The sequence below is a fragment of the Gadus macrocephalus genome, chromosome 18, assembly GCF_031168955.1.
Source record: "Gadus macrocephalus chromosome 18, ASM3116895v1".
Taxonomy (NCBI): Eukaryota; Metazoa; Chordata; class Actinopteri; order Gadiformes; family Gadidae; genus Gadus; species Gadus macrocephalus.
Window position 1 is genome coordinate 2,555,730 of NC_082399.1, and position 24,851 is coordinate 2,580,580.

General features: G+C 44.6%; 3 protein-coding genes across 5 annotated transcripts in view; all 3 read right to left on the bottom strand.

The window, feature by feature from the left end:
* Nucleotides 1-9,968, bottom strand: part of wnk4a (WNK lysine deficient protein kinase 4a) — a 43,557-nt gene extending 33,589 nt beyond the window's left edge. The window contains exons 1-2 of the mRNA XM_060037213.1: nt 9,787-9,968; nt 8,659-9,369 (exon numbers count right to left, since the gene is read on the bottom strand). Coding sequence (XP_059893196.1) covers nt 8,659-9,336 — 678 coding nt within the window. The 5' untranslated portion in view covers nt 9,337-9,369; nt 9,787-9,968. The remainder of the gene's footprint in view (nt 1-8,658; nt 9,370-9,786) is intronic.
* A 1,012-nt stretch (nt 9,969-10,980) lies between these two features.
* Nucleotides 10,981-15,459, bottom strand: vps25 (vacuolar protein sorting 25 homolog). Its single transcript, XM_060037552.1, has 6 exons — nt 15,298-15,459; nt 14,559-14,704; nt 14,038-14,091; nt 13,828-13,916; nt 12,504-12,579; nt 10,981-11,810 (listed from the first exon to the last, which is right to left on the bottom strand). Exons 1-6 carry the CDS (start codon nt 15,420-15,422, stop codon nt 11,698-11,700), a joined length of 603 nt encoding a protein of 200 aa, XP_059893535.1. The 5' UTR covers nt 15,423-15,459; the 3' UTR covers nt 10,981-11,697.
* Nucleotides 15,460-16,248: 789 nt separating this feature from the next.
* Nucleotides 16,249-24,851, bottom strand: part of LOC132446861 (rho GTPase-activating protein 27-like) — a 29,394-nt gene continuing 20,791 nt past the window's right edge. For all 3 annotated transcript variants that reach the window (XM_060037414.1, XM_060037416.1, XM_060037415.1), the window contains 11 exons: nt 24,712-24,779; nt 23,508-23,595; nt 22,274-22,375; nt 21,464-21,562; nt 20,823-20,934; nt 20,215-20,343; nt 18,837-18,935; nt 18,661-18,738; nt 18,309-18,440; nt 17,799-17,904; nt 16,249-17,520 (listed from right to left, as the gene is read on the bottom strand). In XM_060037414.1, coding sequence (XP_059893397.1) covers nt 17,349-17,520; nt 17,799-17,904; nt 18,309-18,440; nt 18,661-18,738; nt 18,837-18,935; nt 20,215-20,343; nt 20,823-20,934; nt 21,464-21,562; nt 22,274-22,375; nt 23,508-23,595; nt 24,712-24,779 — 1,185 coding nt within the window. In that variant the 3' untranslated portion in view covers nt 16,249-17,348. The remainder of the gene's footprint in view (nt 17,521-17,798; nt 17,905-18,308; nt 18,441-18,660; nt 18,739-18,836; nt 18,936-20,214; nt 20,344-20,822; nt 20,935-21,463; nt 21,563-22,273; nt 22,376-23,507; nt 23,596-24,711; nt 24,780-24,851) is intronic.

Genomic DNA, 24,851 nt, shown 5'->3' on the forward strand with positions numbered 1-24,851 from the left:
GCCTCAGATGGGCAGTTACCTGCATTCAGTGACGCACGTCAACTCCGCTTCTAATTAATCCGAAACTAATTCATAAGAACCAAACCTGAACAAGAACATATAATGTTCTGAACTTGTTTCCTAGAATTTCCAAAAGGGCTGTTTTACGCTGTTTTGACCGTATTCCACAATGAGCTGTAGTTTATAACCATTGCCATACCATTATCAAGGGTTTTATAATACATCTTGCATATTTACATACCAAATAACCATAAACTACAACTTTCGAAAAAAAAAATCACGAACTGTTAACAAAGAATAAAGGTTTGAAAACGTTTTTTAAAGGGTTTCAAAGTAAAATGCTGCTGCCATTTTTGTCATACCATTTTCTCTTTTTCGTCTTGCATGTTCAGAGGGTTTTCTTGTACTACAATCGCCAAATAAAGCTCAGCAGAATGCTTTATAAGGACTGGAGAGTAGCGAACAAACGATGTTTGTATTTGCTCTAAGTGTGTGCAACACAGAGTGTGTCCGGAAGGAATTACATGAGTGAGGGACTGCCTTATCTGATGTCCGCTTCGACCAATGAGTCGAACAGTTTGGCTGACCTCCGGTGATCACAGTCAGAGGCACGTTGACAGACTGTACAGGAAGTTCTGAGTTGTGCCTGTGGTTCTGTTTGTGAATGTGTCTCTGCATGTGCAGTGTGTGTGTGTGTGTGTGTGTGTGTGTGTGTGTGTGTGTGTGTGTGTGTGTGTGTGTGTGTGTGTGTGTGTGTGTGTGTGTGTGTGTGTGTGTGTGTGTGTGTGTGTGGTGTAACAGCGGGGAACAAAAGATCAACCTGCTGCCTGTAAATTATATCACCGGAATGTGAGCGAGATATGTGTGTTAAAAAGAACCACAATTTGCCCTTGAGAGAGAACCAGAGAGCGGATCACAAGACTGCTCCAACACCCCTAGGTGGGCCCTCCCGCAGAGTTCTCACTGGTGTCACCCACAGGAGGAAAACAAGACGCTGAACGAGAACAGGGTTGGTTACGTTCGTTAGGCGTGTGGCGCGCGCGCACACACACACACACACACACACACACACACACACACACACACACACACACACACACACACACACACACACACACACACACACACACACACACACACACACAGTTTTTGATTCCAGTCATACAAAAGCCGTGACGATTGTGGGATTCAAATTTTTTCGGGATGGTGCAAATCAAAAGATTCGCCACGTTTACAACCATTGTCTCGTCTTCCGGTGTATAACTTGTAGGTTTTCATTTGACAAAATTGAAGGCTGCCGCATAAACACACAAGAAAACCATTTGGGATATTACGCTTTTGTCCACACACATGATTGAAAAAGGCCTGTGTACACAATGGCTCAGCGGCGGCGCCTGAGTTTAATTAACGAGAGTAATGTGGTACACGCGGCGCCTGTGTTTTATCACGCCAGTCCCCACATGTATATGCAGAGGGACATTAGAGTGAGTGTTCTCTGTGTTTGTACAGTGGGCAGGAGCCATAAAGGCCACTCTGACGGGGGCCACAGTGACGTCTTAAAGGGGAAGTTCACCCAAAATCGTTTTATGGCCGTTGTGTCTTTTTCCCCATTACCCAAATCAATCCTAGGTTCCTGCAACGCAGTTGAAGTGAACTTCCTGCTGGTCTCCGAACTTAAGCCTTCTCTATTCCTGTGATGTCGAAGCGCCTTTCCGGGGGATTCTGGATGGCTAGGGAGTAATAATCGTTCAATAAATGAATAGATGGAAAAAAAATGCAGAGAAAACTAATGAGGCTGGGTGTGGGCTGATAAGACTAGAATGCTTGGGGAGCTTCTTGTTTTTATCTTGCTCTGCCTCTTAAGGCTCAGTCAGGACGGACAGACAGGGTAAATGGTGCCGCGCCAGGACAGATAACCACTAGCAAACACAACCGCAGCTAACTGGGAGGAGGGAGGAGGGGGGAGGCGGGAGGGGGGAGGGGGGAGGCGGGAGGGAGGTGGTTCTGGTTAACAACGCGAGGCCGTGCATGCAGCATCTCATGGGAAGGAAAGAGAAGATTATAAATGTACACGCACAAACTAAACCACATGCGCGCACACGCACAGAAAAGGACACACACATAGGCCGAACCCACCTCTGAACACTGGAGAACTCACTTGACTACATTAAAGCGACGTGTTTACATACAGAGAGCTATTTTGAGAGCAGGGGTCGGTGCTTGGGCTGTGAAGAGAGATCCGAAACGGAAGGTCTGGCAGATAGATCTCACAAGGACTGGGGTCGTGGTGTTTATGGGTAGGCTGAGAAAATACACCATCTGTGTTTGCTGTTGTGTTGGGGAATCCGAGGTGTGAGAACCCCCCCCCCCCCCAACCCAAAGAAACATGTACACAACAAGGGTCCCGGGCCGGCCCCTGAAAGGTTTCCCCCCTTTCCAAGATCTGTCCTGCTCAATTTGTCACCAGGACTACCTGGGCACTCTGGGCCTGTTGACACTCACAACATGGTGATCAGGACACACACACACACACACACACACACACACACACACACACACACACACACACACACACACACACACACACACACACACACACACACACACACAGTCTCTGTGTCCATGGTCTGTTGGTTAGATGGATCAACATGGCTATACTGTCGGGGTTCTAGTTTGCTTCTCCGATTATATGACCCCTTGGCTCCACACTGCTGGGTCACAAGTTAGTTAGTACCTGAAGTCATTTAGGTATAAATACACCTTCTCACACACACACGCCAGACCTGAGCTGGTATATAAATGCACACACACACACACACACACACACACACACACACACACACACACACACACACAGCAGTGAATCAGATTGTACTATCAATGCCAAACACAAAATTCCTCCTTCCTATAAATACACCAAGCAGAGTGCTTTCCCCGATCTGTATTGACGGGTTTAAGTTTAGTTTTGTCATGTTGTGAAGTGGGGTGGTGGCTGAGGTTTAAGGGCACTTTTAAACACTGTTGTATATGCCGTCTATTTATAGGACAGTGGGATTAAGCATTTACTGTGGTTACAATTGGCATCGTTTGGGGCGGGGAGTAACCAGTTGTTTGAGTCTGTGTGGATGATGGTTGGTTCAAGCAGCCTCACCAGGTGGATTCTGATTGGACCCTGGGGCTGGGTGAGGTGAGGCTGCACACCTGTTGCACATCAAGCACTCAGTGTGAGCCAGTCAAACCATCCATCTCCCGACGCACTCGGAGAGAGATGTCCTATTTGGCAGTGCAGTACCTTTTGCATGCTCATTTACCTACAAACTCTACAATAAACTCGGTTTCAACACTACAACCCTGTATCCTTGTGTTTGGAGGAGCCCCAGTAAAAGTCACCCAGGTGGCGAGTCCAACCAGACACCGCCAGTAGAGGCTGCTTCGTCCAGCCATCAGCCACACACACTCCCCCAGTGGCACCAGTGTACTACCAGAAGAAAAGAGTAGTCATAACAACTATACTCTCAACCCATCACCCGGTTGAATGATCATAAACATTCAGCATTGTGTGTGACATAATCCCCCAAAAGAAATCTGTTTACCAGAAGACGACCTGTATGTGAATTCATGTTGGCCCATCAGTGTCCCGCTCCTGCATGGAGGAGTGATCACAGTGCAGGGCTTCCCGTAAACGACCATGAAGTCAGCGGTGGCCGTCGCCCGTGTGTGTGTGGCGCCTTCATCAAAACACAATAGCCCCGTTATGACCACTGGCACATGTGCGGGGAGTTTGTAAATCTGTTCTTCCACTGTGTGTTCCCATGCCTGGCTCGCGGGTCGGGCTTTAACAGTGCGGACGGGCAACCTCCACCAGAGAGGCTGGCTGCCCGGCGTTTTTGGCAGGACTAAAGGCCCGAAAAAAACGTCCTCCGTTTTTTGTCAAGCGAAAAATGAAACAGCACTTTGGTTCTGGCTGTTCTGAGCGGAGGTCAAAACTCCCGAGGCATTGCCGGTGGCCATGGTTGGCTTTCTTAAAATTTGTCGCCAAGTAGACTTGTAATGACGGCATTGGAAATACAAACAGTGGAGGGACTATGATATAACATAATCAGCGTGTAACTGCTATCAGAAAGGAGTCTGTTGTTTTAACCTCAATAAACTACACCCTGGGAAACATTGCCAGGCTTTTAATGGCCAACTTTGCAAACTCAGAAAATACAGATATAATAGTGGCAATTACTGCTTTATTATAATGCAAGCTACTCATTTTATTGAATTCTGTGCAGATGCACATTGTAAAGTACTGGCAGGACAATGGCAGGATAAAAGGATACAAGGAGAGCTTTTAAGTCATACGTATGTTTGTTAACGTTCTTATGATGAACTAAATGCCTTTATGGACTTGGAGGGCCAACACAATTAACAACACCAACTGAAACATCACAGCGGGACCACTGCTGTTCCACAGTAGCTGGAACATCCAACACAACTCACAAAAAGTGCACTGGTAAACACAACAATAACATCACGAAAAAGTACGCCAAGACTTGTAATTAAAGAAAAGGTCCAATCCTGTTCTGCAGCTATTGTACCTACGCGATGTAGAGTGAGACTTCGGAGGGTTAGACTTGATTCTCTCTCCCTCTCTCTCTCTCTTTCTCTCCCTCCCTCTCCCCCTCCCTCTCCCCCTCCCGGCACGGTCTCAAGTTAATGCAAAAACCAACAGACTCCACGTCACCGTGACGCCCCTGCCTGTGTTAATGTAATAAGTGTTTCACGGGGCTCCCTCTACCGCCTCTGTTCTTCCCGATGATATTCAGTCTAAAGCATGCTGTGCTAAAGGCATGGCTTCATTTGTTTAAGTCCATGGAGTCTTTGTGTATTTGTTTATTGGTCGGGGAGTCGGGGACGGTGCACAACATGGAAGGGACACGGGTATTATCGTGGGTTGCAGCCTCTTGCTTATTTCCATCCGCATCAGGGGACATGTTTAAACACACAACCTCTCCTGGGATTCCCATTGAGCGGAGGTACAGAAACGTGCGCAGGCGACATCGTGGCACACGGGGGGGCGCGCGCGACAATCCCGTATTAATGTGAGGACGCCTGATAACTCAAAATAATATGTTGTGCAGAAACGGCAGTGGATCATAAATGACGTTTTACAACGTTTGGACTAATCCCGCCTTATTAAATGGACATGTAAACACTGGGCAAATACCAGCTGGCCCGACTACTGGCCCAGCATGCAGCAGGGCACTCGTTAAACAGCACCCCTGGCCTCAGAGCGTGGGTGAAGTCATCGTTCTCCTCTCAACACCGCCCCCCCCTTTTGCTTTTTGTCCTCAAAACCAGGGACATCACACGCAGTCGAACAAGGAATGCTTTATAGATTGAGCGTAGCCAAACACTACGAATCAGCCCCCTGGACCCCGCTTCACGCACACGCACGCACACGCACACACGCACGGACTCATACGTTTGGTTCCAGGTGATGTCACTTGCTTGAGATGATACAGCAAGTGACATCACCTTGCATGATTTCAGCCCGTCAGGGAGATACACGGCAACAACGAGCCATGCGTTTGGTTAGAAATTGTTTTATTCCGGTGGTGTGGCTGCTCATCGGATGCTTGAAATGAAATGAGCAGTAAAGGGAAAAATGTTTCCTTGTCTTTGTCAATGAACTCAACTAACCCATTACATATAATACACAAAGCCCCCCCCCCCCTCTCTTTCTCTGCAGTAATTGTTAATAACCATATATTCAAATAAGGTAGACCAAAGCCACTTGCAGTTGGTCTAATGTACTGGACAGCTGTGTAGACCAGTTATACACCTCCAACGTGCACGTTAGAGAGTAAACAGACTCAAAACAGTGACTGTTTTTTCCCTCATGATAGTGGAAGGGAAGCCTTGAAAGCCATCTGGAAGAAACTGCGATCCAGTTCCCACTACACTTGGGGACCTGAAGCCTCTGGCAGCCACCTTGGTTCCATTTGGTTCTAAACGCTGGATGTCAGTGGGGATCTGATTGAATGCAGAATTGAGTTCCCCAAAACTGACCTAGAAGCAGTTCAGAACCATGGCGATGCGTTGGACCTACTACAAACTATTGGGATTGTTTAGGTGGTGCTGGCTCCTTCCTTGTGTTTAGGTTGTGCTAGCCCTACCTTGAAGGCCATCTAATGAGCACAAAACCTCACCTCCACCGGGGAAACACGACCAGACGACGCCTCATTAATGTTTAATGATCTGTAAACATCTCTGAATGCTGGGGCTATATAGAGTCTATATCTTGTGCACCTTTGGAGGGCTGCGTTGCTAGGAAGCTAACTCACTGGGGGGGATTAGCCTGTCTGGCGCAGTTTGGCATAATGCTAGGACTGAATCTAAACATGGAACACAAGGAAATCCTTGTTCAGTACGGCCTCCGTGTGCCAACTGCTCTCGTGTTAGCTAGCTTCTGATGCCGATTGGCTAACGTTAAGAATTGACTTCATTCTGACTGCATTAATAAAGTGTTTTTCTATCCTTTCTTTCCCACTCAAAGCTCTTTACAATTAGTGTGAAGCTCCTCGCGTTCAGCCATTCATGGAGGAATAGAGTGCCAGGTATAAGTTAGCTATTTGTACAGAGATTAAGGCACCTACATGTGTGTGCCTGTCATAAGGTGATGGGGAAACCTGTTCCAACACATATTATAATCAAACGACTCTCTTCACGTCGTTCTGTCTGGCGGATTGCACCTCGGGCGTTCGCCATACATCGTTAAACAGATGCTGCCTGATGAAAGCTAGTGTCTCCGTTTCGTTTGTTAGTTTAACTGAGCCGGTTCAGTAGGTACTCCCACGGTAGATTTCTGTGTTCATGGGGCTTCTGTAACCAAGCAGCCATCTTGGTTCAAACAGATAGCTGGGTGGTGGAACTGAAGGTGGAGTTCTACATCACCTTTCCCACCACCCAGCTAAGGTTTCTTAATCGTGTTGTTATTAGAGATTAGACAACTGAACTTGTTTCAACTGGTGAATGTGGTTGTTTTATGGGTCCCTTCAATGCAAACATTTGTCAAATGGGTGTTTCCCAAACTAAACCAACAGAAACTAGACCAACAGGGATTCAGGGAAGCAGTATATCAATTTTCAAAATAAATGACGTGGTCGCGCGCAGTAGACTAGGACATCCGTGATGATGCCTTGTCCTCTCACTCCAATCCACTTGTTAATGAGTGGAACATGCAAGGCCTCTTTAAAGTAATGTGTTTGTCAGTGTAAGAACTGTGACAGCTCCAGGCCTGCAAGTGAGAGTGACACACACACACACACACACACACACACACACACACACACACACACACACACACACACACACACACACACACACACACACACACACACACACACACACACACACACACACACACACACACACACACACACCTGTTGTTCATCCTGACAGGTGGGACAGCGTGGTACAGAGTGCCCTCCCCGTCCCTCCCCCCCACCTGTCCTGTGACACTTTCACCTCATGTGATCCACTGCTCTCAGCCTTCAAGAAACATATGTCCCCCTAATGTGTGTGCGTGCTTGTGCGTCAGTGTTTGTGTGTGTGCGTGCGCCGGCCCATATTAAACTATATATATACATACGTACATACCGGGTGGTGGAACGGGTGGCGCGCTAATCAAACTGGGTTAGTGGAGGCAAACCACTAACTAGGCCAACCGTGAGATAACAGAGGAGGACTTAACTCCCCTGACCTCACCTGACCACTCGCCAAGAAAACCGCGACGGACATGCGGCGGACAGAATAGCCAGCGTTCAGAGAAGACTTAACAGGCTTTACTCTGTAAACCCCTCCACGGTTCTAGAGCAGCGGAGCAGCTGTCAAGCAGGCTGTTTGACGCGAGCAGCCTGAGTCAAGCCTTTTCATAATCAGGGGTGTTATGGCTGTTGTGTATCCACGTGTCTTCACAGGGCTACCGTGTTACCGGGTGGCCTGGGAGAAGGGGGGGGGACTACGGTCCTCATGAGAAGCACCGACCTAAACCAGAATTCCCACACTGTAAGACTTTTCTTTAGGACGGGGGGGTTTGCGAGTGATACTCCATTTTTGCAATTTATGAGACGTTTTATACGGGGTATAAAGACGGTGGCGTCGGTTTAACGTGAGTGGGTGTAGGGGTGAGGAACCGTGGTTGGGGTCACCGCTTGTTGATTACAACAACAGAGATTACCGAGGCTCACAGCAGACTGAGAGAGTCGGAGTGGATTGTTGGAGGGATGGCCAAGTCAGCTGTGTGTGGGTGACACAAACCCAGTTCCAAGGTCGCGAAAAAGCAGATTATCCACCTCACAAAAGGCCTACTTTTGTGAGGTGGCCTGTAAGTAACCACTAGAGACAAATAGGCAGCAGTTTCCTTAACAAGCCTACGGCCAGACTATTTTCATACCGGAAACAATGATAAAGTGTACCTTAAATAGCATGTTATGCGCACATAATGTTATCTCAGAATAAAAACCATAATGAGGCCAAATTAACTAAATAAAAATAGCTCAATTAATGATTGTATGAATGTATTGAACCTGTTACTATCAGGCTATAGAAATAAATACAACAGGGCTCTACGTTGTCAAAGCCCAGATAAACAGGTCCTTCCCCACTCACCTGTAGCTCACACCACGCCACCTCCACCGTGGTCTCCGTGTCCAGCCCTTTATAGACGGTCTTGAACGAACCCCTTCCGATCTCGATGTTGAACTTGAGATATCTTCCATCGGGCGAAGTGGCCACAGCTTTGGTCTCGATCTCCTCTTTCTCATCCTGCTCCCTCTTGCTCTGGTAGGGGAGCCGCGACAGCACCTTGTGCGGTTTGCTGTGGGGGACGTGGAGTTCGGTGTCCGAGTCCGAGCTCGCATCCTGGGGGACGGAAGAGGAGGAGGCCGGGACGGAGGCCCAGGTGTCCGTGAGCAGGACAGCCTCCGAGGCTGCGCTGCAGTGGGGCGTGAGGGAGGCGACGGTGCAGATGCTCGAGGTTGGGGAGGGGGACGGTGACTTGGACGGGGACTTGGGCGAGTCGTCCGTCTTACCCGCCTCCTCCTCGGCCCGGGACTCTGGGAGCGACAGTATGTTCTCGGCGGACCATGACAGCGCCTTGGACAGGACCCCGCTGTACAGCGGGGAGTCGATGTCCATGGTGATTTTATGCAAGCCATAGGAGTTCCGCCGTGCACCTAGACCGTGGGGCATGAACACTGACACCCGGGACAGGCAGTCCCCCTCGGACATGTCCACCGACAGACCCGGGAAACCGCGTCCCGGTATTTCCATCTCGGCGCGCGACATTGTTTTAACGTCAGGGTCCCCTTTAATTGGACCCTAAAGACAACGGCGGGAACACAACGTTAATTAGTTAATTGATATTGACCCACTTCTTCCCGAGGAGGACACACGCGCCATTGTTGCACTTTAAGTCAATAGGCGACGACTATGGTTGTGTCAATGAAGATGGTGGTGTCAATCACTATTGTGATATCAATCACTCTGGTGTTATTAATCATAATGGGTTTATCAATGACTACAGTTGTGTTAATCACTATGGTGGCATTACACTACGGTGTTAATGGCCATGTCAGTGTTGTTAAGAGACTAGTCCGTCTACCTAGGTACTGATTCCTGCAATGTGATGAAAGCTAAAATAGTAGCCATTCAAATAGGCTGCAAACAAGAAGGCAACTTGTTGGAAAAACATACAAAACAGAAGCAAATAACACATACAAATAACACGCTACTTACTCGGTGCAGAAACGGAATCTCGAAACTTGTAATTAACACATGGTGGTCTTGAATAAAGTAATCCTCTCTCCCGCTGGCAGTGCTCGGTTATAAAGGTAACCTCTGGCAGCCGACTGTTATTATCAGCTGCGCCCCAGCGCCGCGCTAGAGCGCAGCGGAGCGCTCGGCTCCGCCCCTCTCGGTAACAAAAACGTGCGCCGCCCTGTCCGAGGAGGCGTTAATTACAACCCACCAACCCCCATTGACGTCAAAGTCGTTCCAAGTCCCGGACAAACTGTTATGATGTAGTTTTGTAACATTTTATGCTCAGCGATTCACAATCTGTGATATTATTTTATTGATAGAGGTGATTCAAAAACAAACATGGAGGATCGTTTAGAAGAGGTTATTGGGGTAACGCGTGTCCTTTCGACACGGGGGGGGGGGGTCCAGCCTTGTTGCAGCTGTTGTCACATCAAGATTTTGAGTTTTTACTGTAAACAGACTCTTCAAGTAAAATTTTTTGAGGGATTTGGTAGATTCCCAAGAATTATAACTTAAACCATTTCTTTTTTGACACACGTATGTTGATATAGCTTTTTTAAGGCGTTCAATTGCACAGTATTATCTTTAGCTCTTGTTTGTTAACTAGGTAATATGGACCAGTTTTGTAGCGTGATTTCTAGAAGACCGCGTAGTACAACATGCGTCCTGTAGATGGCGCAACATCAAAAAGACCCCTTTATCTCCAAGAGCGGTCGGCCCCCACCGGTCACACAAACGCACTCAGGGGACTTTATCAGCGAGCACACGGGGCTCCCCGGAGCTCAATCTGCGCCTCAGGAACCTGCCACATGATTAGGGCTGGCAGGGCTCCAACCCTGCTCAGATAAACTGGGTCATTCATAATATCAGAATTTTGAATTCGGCAGGAAAATGTGTTCTGGGAAAAAGGCACATGATATAATTTCATTAGAAACCTATCTGACTACCTAAGCTTCTGCATGCGTTGCCAAACAGAAGGGCGCTGTCAAAATGAGTAAATAGATTTCACTTTTAAAAATCTTGTCATCTTGTTGGCATATGTGCCACAACCACATGACATGTGTCAACCCAATTCATGCATGCATGATATTAAAAAGAAAAACTAAATTCAACCATAACCAGCATTAATCCAACTCAAAATACATTTTCTTCAGTCCATCCCACAGAACAAACAATTTGAAATTTCTTTATTTCCCCATAACAAAACAAATTTTGTTTGGCCAAGAAGCAGGTGGTGTAAGAGTTGGTTCTGTATTGTAACCACAGTGATCAGTACAGAAAAACAGAGCCAGCCTTCCACCCACCCCCTCATTTCCATGTTACTCCTCATCAGGGAGCAACACGTTTGAACACCTCGTGGTTTGGCCAAGTGTCGTCGTGGTGGAGCAGAGAAATAACCGCCCTTTTTAATGCATGTATTTATAATACCCACGTATTGGAAAGCAAACCCTGAAAACTACAACTACAATCATATTTACAAAGACAGAGGAAAGTTACAGCGGTGTAGGTAAGAAGTAATCCCAGTAACGGGTACACAGAACAGCACAGACTCCCCTGATGAGTCTGGTTGCATTTAAACTGGGACCCAGCGGGCTCGGCTGATGGTTACCTTGAACAGAGAGGTGCAACACCCTCACAAGTGCAACACATTTGCTGTAGCACCTCTTCTTCTTCTTCACAGAGATGGAGCCCTCATTTTGGTTGCCCTTCTGCGGCCCAGAAACGGCAACTTCCTGATGCAAATCATTTTTAAACCAGCATCCATTTGTTGGGGGGTATTTTTGGTGGATCTTGCATAACCCTAAGATGGCTCAACCGTCGTAGCGTCTTAAAACAAAGCGATAAAGGGCCGAGTTTGTGATGGCGGGAGGGGGGGGGGGGGTTCTCTCAGAAGAACTTGACACCCTTGCTGTCGTCCATGGTGATGAGCTCCGCCTTGCCGTCCGTCTGAAGGGCCTGCAAGGAACGCAGCAGTATCCACTCCTCAAGACCGTGGAATTCTTTGAAAACGGAAAAAAAGGACATTAAGCGTTTTACATAGTTTTACATAGTTCTCAGCAAATCATACCGTGAGGTCAGTGTCTCAAATGTTTATGATTGATGATCATCCTTTAAAAGGGGGCTGGAATGGGAGAAGGGGTCTCCTTCACAGACACCTGTCACTGCATTCCTGCCCGATCAGCCTCATTCCCTCCCTGTTGTTATCCTTCTGTTTACACTGTCGTGATGTGATGGTTTTCTGTAAATGTCTCCGGTTAGCCTCGTGAGACCACGAGATCTCTTGACTTCATGTTCTGTTTCTCTCTGCAGATCGCTCTGCCCCCGATTTCACGCTGAAAGCCTTTTTCTAAAAAAATGTAAACTTGTCACAACCCATCAGTTCTCTCTGAGAGAGAGAGAGAGAGAGAGAGAGAGAGAGAGAGAGAGAGAGAGAGAGAGAGAGAGAGAGAGAGAGAGAGAGAGAGAGAGAGAGAGAGAGAGTTTTATCTAAAATAGAGTGAATAACGATGTTAAAAGTCAACAGTTCTGAATGACGTGCATAGTTTGATAAAAAGTCAATCATTTTAATTAATCAATTCTTTGATAAGGTAATCAGTCTGTGTATTATGTAAAGCACACTAAATTGCATTTGCCTGCCGGAAAGGCGCTCTATGAATAAAGTTTGATTTTTGAATTGGGATATGGGAACACACCTTCGCCCTCAGTGTCATCCCCGTTGGACAGCTCGTAAAGTGTAAACACGGAGTTGATCATGCCGACTTTGGAGACCTAGAGGTTCAAAGGGAGAACACAGAGATGGCATACATTTAACAATGATAGTATTATTTTGGCAGTGCAGAGAGGCAATGATATTATAGAGGCTCAATAAAGATAATGTCAGTACAAACGGGGATTAGCTCGTAAAATCTCTTGCTAGTATAAGGAAGGACAACAATAAGATACCGGGACAATCAACCGATTTAACACATTGAGGTTCCCATTGGGATAGAGTATTAAAGAGTTATTATCTATGGTAAAACAACTTACCAACGACGTCTAACGTCTGATTATTTTCTAGAAGTGGGAAAGTCTTTCCCACTCAGCCAAAGGCTCAATGTGTAAATAGGTGTAATGCCCCTTTAAGATAATCGTTTATTAATGATAGCTTTCACAATAACATTCACATATTTCTGATTAAGATGATGGAAACAAACAGCTGAAGCAATGGACTCCTTATCCGTCTTCAGTTCTCCAAAAATATAAGGATATGACAATGTTAGCAACGCAGTACTCTCACTGTCTTTTGATTGATAATAATTGATACTAGATTAATAATAATCTAAAGTGTGATGGCAGACGAACTCTGATTCTGGGTGAACGGTCTGGGTGAACATGTTGCTGATTCAGGGAGCAGTAAACACTGGTTTATTTAACTGTTTATTTACAGTGAACACAAACTCCCCGGGCGCCACCCCTCGCCTTAACGGATCCAGAGTGTATCCGATACGGGTGAACACGTCTGATACAGCTCATCTCCGGCTGTGTGTAGCATGTGTGTAAGAAAGAATATATATATTCAATCCGACATCGTGTAAATGACTATCCCCTCCGGGGTATTAATCAAGTTGTTGTTTATGTTATTTATGTGTAAAATAGCCACTGTAGAAATACATTAAACGCCCCTTATGAAAGCTTTCAGCCAGTCGCAAAATAAATTATTTTCGGGAAGACGTCTCCATAACGAAACACGAAGCAAGCATGGCGTAAACCCCGTCCCTATTCCATTTTTTGTTTCCGGCCCAAGTCGCTGTTCCGTCTCCCCCCAGAGGTTCTGATGTCACATAGTAGGACTGCTGATTCCCAGATATACAATGCGGTAAATCAATTATATTGAAAGTTAGCGAGGGTATTTCAAAATGTCAAACGCATTACCATCTAGTTTTTGATTTCTTTGGACAACGTAACCCCGGTAAACCCGGGCTGAGGACAGGAGTGTCCCGGTACATGGAGTGATCACGTTTGGGGCCGATGACTCACCCATTGGTAGATCAGCTTCCCCCACTCCTCCGGCCGTCTCCACATCACTAAACACCGAGACTTGTTTTTGTCCAGCCAGTCCAGGTTGCCTACAGTGGCAGGACGGTCCAGAAAACAAACAAACCATCAACGCCACCATCGTTCAGTCACTGTTGAGGTAATACGACACCACAGGGCTTCCAGAACGCAGGCCGTCGTCGGAATAGTCACCTTTTTTTCTGAGTTCCTCAAAGACAACTTGGATCGCTTCCGTTGATAGTTTTCCTGTGACTTTAGTTAAGGTCGGAAAGTTTTCTTGTCGGGCGACATTAATAGTCAACCGACGGATTCTAAAGACTCAACATTACTATATGCTAATTTTGAATAGTTATACTATTTTAACCGTGCACATGTCTTTTAAGACAGGATTGATGTTTTCAGAGGGACACAACAGGACCAATCACATGCCACATGTCCATTGACACACCAGCCATCAGTAGCCAATCAAATCAGCTAATTAATCAGCAAGTCTTCCCCAAAGTACAACCTTCATTCAAACAATATAAATTTGAATAAAGACTTAATTCCCTTAAAACACCCTAATATACTTAGGTTTATTTGTTGCATCCATGCTCATTGAGAACAGTGCAAGCCAATTATTCAGGCACCAAGTGGTCCAATCCCCATTCATGGAGAAAAAAAAAACGGAATCGTTCTAATCAATCGTCTTTGCAAAGCGTCTGCAAGGATACGTTCTATCTTCTTGTTATTGAACACGGGGCTCTCCTGAGATTCCATGACGTCCAGGGTGTAGAGTTTGTGGTGTCGGCAGTAAGCCAGCGCCAGCGAGCACCACGCCGCCAGCTGCTTCTGTCTGGTGTCAACATTAGGCTGTAATCTGTCCACAGGAGAAAGAGTTTCCCCTTCATTCTCTCGTCACAAATGATTACACGGATCTTGTTGCAAGCACGGTATTAGATAAGCACTGATTTAGAGATGGGTCTTTTGCATTATATTAAAGGCAATCTGTTTAGTGGCTTGGAAATACTTTGTAATCATTCAGCAAGTGATCAAGTTCACACTGACCGATAGGTTTGGTATTATTATTATTGTACAATTACTTAGGTTCTAGGTTTATGACTTATAATATTTATCCAATGTTGTTGCTCTCATATAAAACTATGAATTATATCAATGTGTCTCTTAATTTACCACTACAATAGATGTAGTGATTACAATGTACAATGTTTTAGATCTTAGTTGTCAACTTTAATAGATAGCTGTATGCATAAACTATCCAATAGAAAGTTAGATCAGTTACAACAATAATAACGTTAGATACCAGATACTAGGGCTGAGATTCACTTCCGTAGCATAATTTAGCCTTGAGCTAGCTCTCAGACCAACACGGAATGCATGTTCATAACAAACTGATAAACTGTAAGCGTTTAAATACGTGACTTTATATTGCTAATTAAAAAAAAGACTCACGTAAAAAACGGAGGGAAGTTATACTGCCAGGGCCACTCGAAACTCATCGCAGAGATGGATTGCAGTTCCACTTTTCCCAGCCGACAGCTCCCGGAAGTGTCCCGCCTCCAAATGATTCCGACCATGGACCGGGTTCCGGTTTGCAAGCAGGCGCTCCGTTGATGTGTCACACTTGTGAATACGGTAGCTTCATTTTCTTTTTCTTTTCCCCTCGCAAACCCGACACAATGGTGTGTATTACTGCCACCTACTGTCGACCAAGATAATGCACATTTAGGACCAGACGTGGGAGATACAAATGAATAAAATGAAAAATAAAGATATAATAATATCAGTATTTGCCCAAACCAAAGCATGCACACTTTTTATTATGACATCCGGCTTAGTTGTTCTCAAAGACTGAAAGTCACTTTTATGACTAGACTGATTTTCTCCAAGGAGAGATTTTGTGGAAAATGTAATAAACCCCATTTCTCCTTAATACGATAAACATATTTTTCCTGATTTGTACAACATATCTCCTGCATTTGAATAACACACGTTTGACACTTTCTTATGCTCCACATACATACGTCATACCATCCAGATGTTTCCTTACTAGATAGAGCCCCATTCCTAAAGCCCACTGCCCCGATCTCATTCTAGTGTACAACACCTCCTCCCTTCAGTTTTTTTTCCTGGCACTTCCCTCCGTCTCCCATTTATCTTTCCCGGGATTTGGAAACAATGCCTTCCTATCTCTTCCCATCACTTCAGACAGTGCAGCTTTAGCTGTCCCTTCTGCCATTTTGTTTCCTACCACCCCTCAATCGAATAAATTCCATGGGTTATTTATTTATTTTAAACATCACAAATATAATGAAACAGCGTATGAAGCTAGGTAGTTATGATTACAAATTATTTATTGTAATATAATCATTTTCCATCGGGATGAATAAAGTACTCAAATAATAAAGTACTTAAATATATTTTATTCAGTTATTTGAAAGAATAATCACAATTTATTTGTACAAAGTTATTCTTTATTAAAGAGAAGTCTGGGCATCGGCTGCTTCGTCAGCAACTCTATGCTCCCTATTTGTATTTACAGGCACACATCTCTTATATGATCGAGCTTATCTCATTATAGTCCAGGTATCTCCCTGGTTTTACTTACAGACTTTTCAAAAAGGTAACAGTATGTTATGCTATAGTCATTATACAAAGCCCATACAGCAGGATATAGAAAGACGAACCATCCATTCAAGAGGAATCTAGACGCTGAAGAGTAGGCTTTGTCAATGTATAATTCACAGCTGTTTTAATATTTTATACATTACTATATTACAATAATAGTTCTAATATGAGAAAATGAGAATAGAAGACCAAACGACCACCATATCAAATATACACTCACTTCAGATCCATGCCAACATTAAAAAGTAATCTTTAGATTTAAGACAAACAGAAAGACAGACAAAAAGAAACATGGACGCATTTGTTTGATCCTTTGACAACAACTTAATATTATTGCATCTTTCCAGGGCACAGTGAGATTCTATAGATGCTCCATTACAAGGCAGTATTAATATTATAACACATTAATGCGGACTACAGCGAAACAGCAGCCCGCCCGTCGCCCTGCGGGAGTGACGGGCGGGGCAGAGAGTCGCTTGGTCTGTGGGAAGCTGAAAGAGGGACAGCGAAGCCTAACGCTCCTCCACCACCTTGCTCAGAGATTAGAAACAGAGACCCCCCCCCCCCCCCCCTCTCCAATGTGAACGATGTTTCTGTTTTCCAATCCTAAAATACTGCATAAAAATGTGTATTTCTTCAAAATAGTGCGAGCCTTTAAAAGGAAAGCAAGACCGGGGTCCGAAAACGTTAGTCCCTACTGTCATGGCCCCCGGCTGTTTATATAATATCTATTAACATCGCAGGTGTCACTCGCTTTCCTGCCGCTAAACAAAGTGATGCTCAGGTTTCACGTGTCAAAGTGTTTGCCGTGTTCCGCCGGCAAACACTTTGTTTGCAGTGTTCTCCCCCCCCCCCCCACCGGGGTCATTGTTCCCCTAGCTGAAGATGGTCTCATATTCGTTGAGGACGAGCTCCACAATCTGGTTCTGGAACACCATGTGCATGGCGATGTTGGCCGACTCCACCTCCGGCCGCAGCAGGGTGGGCCCGAACACGATGGCCACGTTCTGCACCGTCATCCTGTTGTCGTTTCCGTATTTGATGACCCTGAGGAACGTAGGGGTTAAAGCCTGAGTGAACGCGCTGATTCACAGCCACTTACCAAGGGAGTTATCTTTCTCCGTTCCTTATCGGTTCAATGTCCAATATAAATATTTGGCCTGTTAAGCCCTTTGAGACTGTAATGGTTATTAAGGGCTATACAAATACAATTTAATTTAGTTGAATATTAGGAAAATACACAACATCTACAAGCATTCTAACACACAGTTACTACACGTATAGTAACTAAGTCACGTGGAACATTATAAAACGGTCCGATGTACCTGTGCAAATGGCCGAACAGGAGTTTCATGGTATCGTGGTTCGGTAGAGGAAGGGACTTGACCAAATCCCTCATGTAAGACACTTTTGCGTTGTAATCGTTTGACTCTAGAAAGAGCGAGGGAGAAAACATTCCATGTTAGAACAGTGAGATAAAACTCACTCATATCCCTTCACACAAAGGTGATAAATGTAATCCATAGAAAAGCCTAGTGAGGGTACAGCTTTGTGAACTCTGCCATGACTGCCTGAACAAACTCACTACCTGACTCATTTTCTGCAGAGTGTGTTAATGTGATGCTGTGTCGTTTATGTCATTAAAGTTCTATATGATGCACACAGATGGCATTTAATTGTCTCTCTGGAGGACAACAGTAATCTAACCTAATCTAAATTAACATAATTAAACTATATGAAACCATGACTCGACAATGACAGAAAGAATTGGCAATATATGTAGAAATATTCAGGTGACATGGCTTCAGGTAAATGAACAGAGGAATCCGGCTTACTGATGGCTGCAATGAAACCGTTGAAGTGGCTGAAAGGAAACAGGGGTTCCGGAAGCTCTCGGAAAAATAATTTCAATGCTCCGGTGATGACATGAACGTCTTCCCACTGGCCGTCTTCCAGGTCAAGTTCCTCTGTTCAACACAGGAGTAGTTACCATTAGCACACACAAGGGGGCGCTGCTGTACTCGTTTAGTTCCTGTGCGGCGATGGAAAACCTTCTCTGACCAATTCGTAATAATTTTCGATATAAATTACATCAGATAAATGGGAATGCAATGGGAATAAAACATAGCAAAAACGCAAGAGTACTAGTCAGTAGTTCGACAGAGAAAATGAAGCATTTCACTGTACCATGATCAGCCTTGTAACGCAACTTCTGTATGACCGCTAGATTCCCACTGACTCTGTAGATGCCATCGATGTCCAAACCTGTCGAATCAACACCATCAGTCAATCACCGACGACAAAATAAAACACCCACCTCATGATAATGGTTGAATAATTGAAGAAGAAGGGAAAAAGTGCACCTCTCCTTTCTACAGCTCGAACACATTTCTCCACAAAGCTGGGGACTGTGGTCCTCTCTTGGGTGCACAGCGTGGCCAGGTGACAGCCAAACACGTTCTCTGCAAGGGGTCAGAGGTCAGAGGGCAGAGCCAATGAACCAACATATACTCAACATGTTTAACACCTTGTGTGCATGGGCTCAGAGGTCAGAGAGCAGAGCCATTGAACCAACATACTCAACATGTTCAACACCTTGTGTGCATGGGATCAGAGTTCAAAGAGCAGAGCGATCAAAACCAACGTATACTCAAACATGTTCAACACCTTGTCTGTATGGGGTCAGAGAGTAGAGCGATTGAACCTTGAGTTTTTTGAATTTGAAAATACTTTATTCAAAGTGTATTTTAATATGCAGAGTGACGTAGGTCCCGCCCAGACGCGATTTGCTGATATGCGTTGCAAAATCTTTTGCAAAATCTTTTGCAATACCCTTTGCAAAATCTTCTGCACAGCGTTTTGCACAGTGAAACTTCATTTGAATTTTGCCACACACGGTGCGTGGCGAAGTGCATTGCAATCACGGGGGCGCTTTAGCTTTCCAATTTAAATAAAGGCTCTCAAAAAATGTGACAAAATGTTATTCTATTTTTATAGTTATAACTTTATCATATTGAATTGAGGATTTCATTGTAACTTTGCATGTTAAAATACTCTTTGAATAACGTGGTTTCAAATTACATTATTAAATTGCATAATGTCAGTTGCATAATGTAATGACTTATTGAATTGCAAATTGCATTGCCATTTGAATTTTGCTACATAAATGCTTCCATACATGTTCAACATCTTGCCAACATGGAGTCAGAGATTAGAGCGTTGTGCACCAGAATATACTACAACATGTTAAACACGTCCTTATGGGATTAGACAGCAGAGCGATGTGCACCAGAATATACTCAATGTTATGCATGTTGTCTGCATGGGATCAGAGAGAAGAGTGATGTGGCCCAGAACATACTCCAACATATTAAAGGGGAAACGTCCCCTTCTGCTACTTTCTAATAGAGAGTAGGCCTAACGCTTCATATACGTGGTCCTGTTGTGAATGAATCGCGGTCTCATATTGAACATCAACTCTTTCTTATTTTTCAGAATCGGACCAACGGAGAGCGCTAATCCTGCACCAATGACATCGCTGGTCTGACTCTACTGCACGACCTTGTATGAGCCCGAGCACGACGCGTCCCCTTTAAATCAAATAAAACATCTGAGGTGTGTTCGGAGTTTTCTCTGCGGCGTGGTGGGGAACAACACGTAAAGGATCGCCTGACATGGAAGACAAAGACGACCCACGATAGACAACCGCGAGTCCCCAGGCCAGGAAGCCCGGCCCCGTACCTCTGAAGTAGCCCTTCTCCTTCACAGACTGCAGCGTGGGCCGCTTCATGAGGAACTTGATGAGCTTGTTCCGGACCTTCTTCTGGTCCATCTCCTCGGGGACGGTGCTAGACGAGCTGGGCCGTGTGCCTGGAGAGACAACGGGCCAACGGTACTTCATCCATCCAGACAGTAGTCAAGGGAGCCAGTCAATAAAGCATCGGTCTGGTTGATTCAGTCGCTTATCAAGATCTTAAATTGTTCCATGAGTGCAACTTGGGCTGGGTAATAATTTAATGTTACCGTTTAGTGTCTTTGAATGGTACTGTTTTGTCATGAAATGAAGATATGGAATTTTATAGCCTGCGTTAATTACGATAAGAAGATATTCCCTTTAAATGGTGTTAACATGAGGTCAGACAACTAGCTTCAGTCTGATACATTAATACTTTAAACGTTTATACACTTCAATGTAATGACCCTCAGCTAGATATTGTATATACATAAGCATATTGTGATATTTATTGATTCCACAAGATCACTCTTTCCTCTTTATAGGACCTACGTGTCACACGCGTAATACAAAGTGAAGTGGTCCTTTGAAAGCAGCTTCAATGGCAGTGACTCACTTCTCCTATGCTTCTCCGTGGTGCCTCCCCGGTCCTCCCGGTTAATGTCCGCTATGCAGGGCTTCTCAAACAGCTCTCCTTCCTCCTCCTCTGAGTGGTGGTCCTGGTACTCCTAACACACACACACACACACACACACACACACACGCACACATACACACACCCACACACACACACAAATGACCCATGACGAATCATCCCAACATCACTATTACTGATATTTGAACAAAGCTAGAACTATTAAAGCTGCATTATGTACGTGTTCCCGATTGCAGCCTTTAGTGGATTGAGTTGTAACTACAGTTGTAGTTAAATATTATATAAAATACTATATAATATACAGAGAGAAAAAAAAGATTTTCTGATGGTCCAAAGTGGACCACAAAGATGAACCGAAAACAATTCCCTGTATAGATTGACTCTTGGATGGGCGCGTTTTATTCTTGAGAAACATTCTACTTCAGATATTTTTATGGAGTAAATAGCTGCATTAGGAAAGTGACACAGAGCAGGTTCGAAGTCTTATTCATTATTTGAACTGGACCAAACAAACACAGTTAGCAAGCACTGGTTGACCTTGGTGGTAAACACAGCCAATACAGTGTGGAAGGTTCCAATGAAGACTCGATGGAAGTACTCACAAGCTGTCGAATGGTGTCGCCCAGGACCTTGTGCCAGTCGTTGATGATGCCCTCGTTGTCGTACTGAACGAGGAACTCAACACCGTTCCGACCTTTTAACTGGCAAATAAAAGCGTAACAGGGAGCATTAATAAACCATTAATTAACGATACTTAAAGTAGTACTATGTAGCACTAGCATAGGGTTTAGGGGTAGTGGGTTAGTAAAGGATAGCTAGACCATTAGTTAACTGTTAATTAACTGTAAGTGAATGCTTATTACTGCATTAACTAATGCTAATGGCAATGTTATGTGCCCTTATTGTAAAGGGTTACCAATAAAAGAACAGAATATCGCAGCAATGAGGCTGCTTGTAAAGATGTTTTACTGGAACGTTTGGTATGCTGAAAGATCAAAGAGTTTAGTTTTCCCTTTCAGATCTCAAATGGTGCCAACATCAGAACAATGCCTCGTAAATGTTCCTTCTGAGCCCTCCATCCCATCTTCAGCTTCAAAGAGCTTCCCAAACCTAAAGTTATGACACCCCCCTCACCCCCGAAGAGCAAGAAATGAATTATCAAAGAGCAATCCTTAATTATCGAAGAATAATCCTTAATAATCAAAGCATGATCATTGGGAAGATACGCAGTAGAGGTTGCCATAATGGATATACATAATGGTATTATCAAAAATAAATATAAATAATATTAATCTGACAACATTCCATTAAATTAAATTCAGGGCCAGGGTTATGATAAATCTATGCGTTACGCTATCTTGTGCTATGGATTTTTGTTCCATTATAGCAAACAAGACAAATTCAAGTCTCACCTCTAAGACGTTCTTTTTGCTAGATTTCTCTCTGGAGGCCCAGCCAATCATGGCTCCCCGCAGGTCCACCGCAGCGTCTGGGACGATCTGATTGGTCTTGTTCTATGCGGAGCCAAAGATAGAGAGAACGTGGAAGAGAGTGAGAGTGAGAGTGGTTGAGAAGTAAAGGTAGAGAGATGAAGAGAGAGAGATTAGAATCGGCTACTTCTCCTGTGGTACGCATGCAAAAAAACTTTACAAGAAGCATAAATAAGCAGTTAGTTATATATAGAGAGTGAGGTAGAGAGGCAGAGGGAGGTAGTGAAAGAGAGACAGAGAGAGACAGAGAGAGACAGAGAGAGAGAAAGAGAGAGAGAGAGAGAGAGCCAGAGAGACAGACAGAGAGAGAGAGAGAGAGAGAGAGAGAGAGAGAGAGAGAGAGAGAGAGAGAGAGTGAGGTAGTGACAGAGAGAGAGACAGAGAGACACGGACAGACAGACAGACCCGCAGGCCGACAGACAGACAGACAGACAGACAGACAGAGGTTTCGATACACAAGAAGAAACTGTGAGTGGCGCATTCCAAAACACCAACCGTCTGATGTGAGACTTGACGGCCCTGTGAGTGTTCATGACCGGAGGGCTCGTCCCCCCCCCCCCTTCCTCCTCCCCCCTCCCACCTCCATCATGCATCCTCACAACACCGGATGAAAGGAGACTAAATCTGTCATCCACCCCACCCCCCTGCCCAGTCAAACACCCACACCGCATGTAACCACGACATGAGGAACCCCTGCCTGCTCTCACACAAACACACACCCCCACTCACAAACACACACATACATAGAGAAACATATACACACATACATGGACATGCAAATACACACAAATACACATATACGTAGACACGCAAATACACACACACACACACACCTCCTTAAGCAAGATAAAATGCATTGAACGCACTGACTGCATTGAAACAATCGACCGAATGTAAACATATAAAAGAGATAAATGTAAGGGCTGTGTGGTCACCAGTTTGGCTTTCACCAGTCCACACTAAATGCTCCTCTTCTTCGACAAGGTCCACCCTAAATAGAGAGACCTTTGTTCCTGTGATATAGTAAACAGCTATCCACACACACACACACACACACACACACACACACACACACACACACACACACACACACACACACACACACACACACACACACACACACACTCTGAGCACAGAGGGAGGGGCGGTCTCGTACCGAGGCTCCACTTGTGGTGGACTTGGGGTCTTTGTGGAAGGTTAACACCCCGCCGTGGAGGACTGTCCATGACTGGCACCAGTTCTTCCTGCAGAGAGAGATCCAGGAAGAAGGGGAGGGCAGTACCGGTAAATGATGGCCACTATGCATTGGGTCAACAGTGTTTATAGTTGTCAACAACGATAAGGGAGCCCAGATCGATCGGACACCAAACTTAAAATTAGGGATGCACCGAAAATCCGGCCACCGAAAATGGCCCAAAACATAGTTTTCCGTTTTTGGCCGAAGAAGTAAAAAGGCGGAAAAAAAACCCTGAACATTTCTATTTTTGATAATATCAGAAAATAAAAGCAACCAGTGTGGAATGAGCCGGGTGCGCACGTAAGTTTGTAAACAACTAAATGACAATACACAGAGATGAAGAAAGATCTGAGCGCGCCTGTTAAAATGAATGAATGAAATGAATGAAAAACAGCAAAAAACACATTCGTAGGAAAGGGTACTGGCACGTACCTAACAATTCAATTCAATTTGATTCTTTAGGTCTTGATTCGATATCGATTCGATTCGATATTGATCCAATTGCTTCGATATCGATTCAATAATACGTGCAGATGACAAAAATACCGAAATATTATTTAGAATTAACCATTTCAAAATGAATTAACCATTTCACTGTGCTTTAACTAGCAAAAAGGGAACACACCATTGTATAGTATTGTTCCTGAGCTAAACTTGCAGCATAAAAGTAATAATCATTACATGGACAAATGTAAAAGGGCATGTGTACATTTAGGCATACTCGCTTTTAGATAACAATGCATGCTTCTTTTTTTTTCTTCTTTTTTATGGAAATAATCGATTTCACAAATATTCTGAATCGAAATTGAATCGAGAACAAATAAATTGCAGTGCATTGATGAATCGATATTTCTACCCAGCCCTACACATTCGCTATTCGGTTTCGGCTTTCGGCCATCTGTTTCAGTGTATTCGGTTTCACTTTCGGCTAAGAATTTTAATTTCGGTGCATCCCTACTTAAAATGACCAACACACAGGTCACATGGGTGGAATGACTAAGACTTGGATAAACACAAACACACACCCACACACTAAAATATGTACTTTGAGTCCAACCAAGAATGCTTACACTGGTGTAATGTTACATACCTAACAGACTAGGGAAATAAATGAGTTGCTTACCTCACTTTTTTACCGTTCTCGGACACTTTAGTTTTGTTGAGAATCCCAGCTTTCTCCAGGTTCTGCACCTGAGGATTCAAACGACACAATGTGGTAGCTTAATATTGATGGTCACCAAAGTTAGCCAACCTATTCCAGTC